We start from the raw sequence: 4,933 nt of genomic DNA, 5'->3' as shown, positions 1-4,933 counted from the left end.
TAATCAGAAATGAAGGAGTACAAAATCTTTTTGTTAATGTCTCACTACCTTCTTTGCTCTTCTTCTTTCTTTTCTGCAAATGAATGTTTCAATGCATTAAAGTATAGCATGCTAATTCGTCTAACATTGAACATAAACCAGCACCCAACAAACTCATTATTATGTCAATAAATATATGGAGTAAATATTTTTAGCCAATAACATGATCAATGTAAGTTTTGTTTTTAAAAAAAATAATAACAATAATCAAATGTAGGTTTTGGCAAATTATATCAACATCTTTTAGTTAATTAAAAACTAAATTGCCTATTTCTTAACAGTCACCACAAAATGAACACCACGAATATGTACTTAATTTTTTTTAATTCATATAAGCATGCATTATTAAAATGAAGAAAATGTGATAATGTCAAGTTGTATTCACTTTTAAGTCTATAGGTGGAGAGGGTAGCAGCCTACATTCACAAAAATAAGACAAGGTAACTCATGAGTTGATAAATGATTGCTCATAAAGATAGTTTTCCTGTTCTCCTCCTTTTGTTTGGTAAGGCTTTTCTTTCCGTTTTGTCTTTCAACTGTATAGAAAATTTTACTTCACGAATTGTCATCAACTAAGGAAAAGTGAACTGATTAACGCTGAAAGTGGGAGCCTATGCAAAGCCAGGGAAGTTTAATTTCTTTCGCTTCCATAGTATCCTCGGTGAATATGGGAGGAAAAATAATGACAAGGGAAAGACGTGTAACCGTTTTTTTTTTTTTTTTTTGCCTGTAATGTGATGATTAGGTTTCATAGGGAAGGCTTAATACAAACGAAGGAAAATTAAGAGTTGTGACTTTGGGTGATTTTTATTTAATTTATTTATAACATTTAAAAAGAGGGTTAAAGGCAAAATTCTAGTAAAAGAGATAAATGCAAATCCTAAAATTCTATGCTGCCACATCAGCGGGCCCTTTACCTGCATATATATATATATATATATATATATATATATATATATAGATTACCTCATATGTTTGGTCTTAAAAGATAGAATAAAAGTTTATTAAAATGAAGTACCGTTTTTAATTTAAGATAATGAGGATAGTTAATGTGGGATAAAATTATAAGCTTGAAGAAATTATCTTTTAAAAGTAAAAAAGCAGAAAAATGATTTTTTGTGATAAATTTTAAGTTGGATGACTTTTGTATAATAAAAAATAAAAAGCAACTTTTGCGTGATAAATTCAAAATTGAATGACTATCGGTTATAATATTTTGGGGTAATCAATACAGATATACTCAAAATAAAATAAGGATGCAAGAATAGCTATCATAAAATATTGATTATCTTGCAAATTGGAAGGTATAAATTTTTATATTGATAGAAAATAAAATAGTTGAAATTGTTTTATAATTATTTCATCATGAAAACTACCGGAAGTCAGAAAAATTTACGACGATTGGAGGACTTGACTTTTTAAGAATATTATATTTTACTTTTGTGATCAACTCAAATTTATTTAATACATAACTAAATATTCTTAAAATTGAAAGATATTCTTATAATTTAATTTTTTTTACTTGTGCTTGTTATTAAACTAATATGTACGAACGTACTTTGTAAAATATGTTGGATCTAAATCAAAGGTAACTCTTAAGTCTCAAATCCACTATTTAATATACTGAAAATGAACTTGGAAGAATTGTATTCCACAGAAATAATCGGGAGATATAGGCTACACAGAATATTAAATAATTCATCAGTAAATCCCTACACTAAGGGAAGAATGAAACTGATATTTAATCGTAAATTAATTACCTTCTCAAAGCTGAAGCCCAGTATTGCAAAGTTTTAAGCTGGCAAATATGTCTTAAATAGAACGTAATGAATGCACGGTCTGCCCTTCAAATGGGTTGGTCTTTAATTTTTGTCCTTCAAATATTATGCATATATAAGAGTTCCATTTTAGGGGTAAAAACTAAAGAGCAGCACAAAATAGCAAAAGTGCAATAGCCATTGACTTATTGACAAATTGTTGTTGTACTTAATTGTTTTCTAAAATAATTCAAATTGTTGAGTAATTTAAGTTATCATCATTATAATTTCTAATAATATATGAATCTTTATGGCCATTGACGTGATCACTTCGACTAAACATTCATTGACTAATTACAGTGCAAGAATTTTATTTTACCAAAATTGTATTAAATTAGTTTACTCAATGGACTTCGCATATTAAGCAATATTTTGAATATTACAATTATATACAACAACAACCCAGTGAAATCCCACATCGTGGGATTTGGGGAGGGTAGAGTGTACGCAGACCTTACTCCTACCAAGATAGGACGGCTGTTTCCGAATATTACAATTATATCTGGCATATAATTGCTTCATTAAATAAATACCTTCCAGAAATAAATGTATGAGTCCATTTATCGTGTTTCTTTCCTTGTAGAATTGGTATAGATGATTTGATATTATAACGTTAATAATAGGACAATAACTCTAAAACAACTAAAAGGTTGTAAATCGATTAAAATTAAGATACTAAGAGCCTGTTTGGATGGGCTTATGCCTATAAGCTGCAAACAACTTATAAGCTAAAAAAATAAGTTGAGGTAGGCTAACTTATTTTTTTTGACTTATAAGTTGTTTTCAAATTATAAGCTGTTTTAGATAAGTTAAGTCAAATGGGCCTAATTATTTTTTTAAGCTTATTTTAAGCACAAAATGACTTTAAACTGGCCAGTCAAACACTCAAAAAAACTGAAAACAGCTTATAAACAACTTATAAGTCAATCAACTTATAAGCCAATCCAAACGGGCTCTAAGTAGGGACAACCAAAACCAAAATACTGTTATTGTTAGTCCCAAAGAAAAGTAGGGACAACTAAAACCAAAATACAGTATTCTTAGCCCCAAAGAAAAGTGTGAACAAATTGAGTAATTCACAGATTTTTCCTAGTGATCATAGCATAACTTGAAAGATAAACCATCTGCAATGAAAATTTTCATCCTATTCATAATGTCACGTCAGAGATCTTACAAATCTAAAATTTTGTATTGTTCCTTTAACTTCAAACTCTTAAATATTAGGTAATTACTAAACAACACAATTTTATCGTCATGGAATTATTTTCCTTAAGGAAGAGCCAATTTCATAACTTGACACCAATATTGTCGACAATGCACTATTATTTTAAAAATAAAAAATATCAAAACTTAATACATCGTTGAAGTAAAGTGGATCTCTTGCCCTATGAAAGAAAATATAAATAGTTAAGATAAATAGTTATAGATTATGAAATATTTTACTCATTTAGTAATATTTATGTAACTTTCTCAAAACGACATACGAAATACAAAAAACAAATCTAAAGGTTCAAATGGATTATAGGTGGACACATATGAAAATAAACACACCCAAAATCCAAAGTATATAATCCAGAGGTCCTAAGAAAATAAAACAGGTTTCACATCACAATTTCACAAGCGTGTTTACTAGTGTCTGAGTTAGTATTGACTGACGTGTTATTGATATCAATCGTGACATATTTCTGTCACTATTTCATTTTTATTTACTGATTGTTTTGTGTTAAAAATAAAGAGACATTTTAATTCAAAATCCAAACTTAAGGTACTATTTTGGCGCCATAAATGCCATTTTTAAAGTGACTTTAAGCTATTGTTAATTAGTATAGTAAATGTATAAATTTAAACGATTATATATATATACATATATTTATAGACACACTTAATATTGAGTAACCATACATTAAAATGACAGATAGGATTTTGCCGTAAAAATTAAAATTTAATATTATGCTATTTTAACGCAGAAAACTATGGAGAACATGCGATGCATTTATTGTGGCAGACAGGACTTTACAAGTGCTAATGAATTTTATCGGCACTTGACCCAGAATGTTTGTCAGGTGAGCAAATTATACACCTCTTAATTTCATATTAAAATATAATTGAATTGCTGAATCTTACAATAAATAAAAGACACTAACTGTATCGCTAATCCAATGTTATACTCATATTTAAGGAAAAGAAAAGAGTTTTCAGGGAGGCCGATCGCGAAGTTGAAGCAACAGCAACTGTGTATATACACAATCGTACTGCCTCTAACAGAGCTATTGCTGGGGAGGCTCTACTTGCGCAAGTAGCTCTTCAGAGAGAGGATGCTCTTTTGACGCTATCCGCGGAGAATATGTCTTGGGAGGCATGGCTAACTGCCCAGGGTGTTAACAAGGACCCTCCATATTCCTGGGAGGTGGATACTGACAAAGATGCTGAGGACACCAATGAGGATTCGGATGACACCACAAATAGGGATGCTGATGACAAAGATGATGCTGATGGGGAAGCTGATGACAAAGATGATGCTGAGGACACCAATGCTGAGGACACCAATGACGGGGATGCTGATGGGGAAGCTGATGACAAAGATGATGCTGAGGACACCAATGACGGGGATGCTGATGGGGAAGCTGATGACAAAGATGATGCTGAGGACACCAATGATGGGGATGCTGATGACTGAGGACACCAATGATGGGATGCTGATGACACAGATGCTGAGCACACCACCAATGATGATATTAACTCTAGTTTAACTTTATATTTATAGCTTGTTAAATAAGTTATTTACTATCTTTACTTTTTTTATTATCTAATGTGTTTGTTAATTACTATTTGAACTATTGTTATTATTTATAATGTTAACTTATTGTGTTTGTTATTATTTGAACTTGTTATTATCTACATCTTGTGTTTCTATAATCATATATAACTAGCATAGAGAAATTACATCTTTTTTTTAATGTAAAATGGGAATGTTTCAACAAGAACAACAAAAAGAAAAAACAAAGAGGAAAGAACTTAGCCTACCTGAGACTGCATGTTTGTTACAAATTTAAGAATATGAATTTGCAACAGATTTC

The 4,933-nt window shown here is 30.3% G+C and overlaps 1 protein-coding gene across 1 annotated transcript; it reads left to right on the top strand.

Moving 5' to 3' along the window:
* Positions 1-3,829: 3,829 nt before the first annotated feature.
* On the top strand, positions 3,830-4,533 carry LOC132630434 (pheromone-processing carboxypeptidase KEX1-like). Its single transcript, XM_060346005.1, has 2 exons — positions 3,830-3,919; positions 4,036-4,533. The coding sequence occupies exons 1-2, from the start codon at positions 3,830-3,832 to the stop codon at positions 4,531-4,533; spliced, it is 588 nt and encodes a 195-aa protein (XP_060201988.1).
* The last annotated feature ends 400 nt before the right edge of the window (positions 4,534-4,933 follow it).

The sequence above is a fragment of the Lycium barbarum genome, chromosome 3 (genome assembly GCF_019175385.1).
Source record: "Lycium barbarum isolate Lr01 chromosome 3, ASM1917538v2, whole genome shotgun sequence".
NCBI classification, from domain to species: domain Eukaryota; kingdom Viridiplantae; phylum Streptophyta; class Magnoliopsida; order Solanales; family Solanaceae; genus Lycium; species Lycium barbarum.
This window is presented reverse-complemented; position numbering and strand designations above follow the sequence as displayed.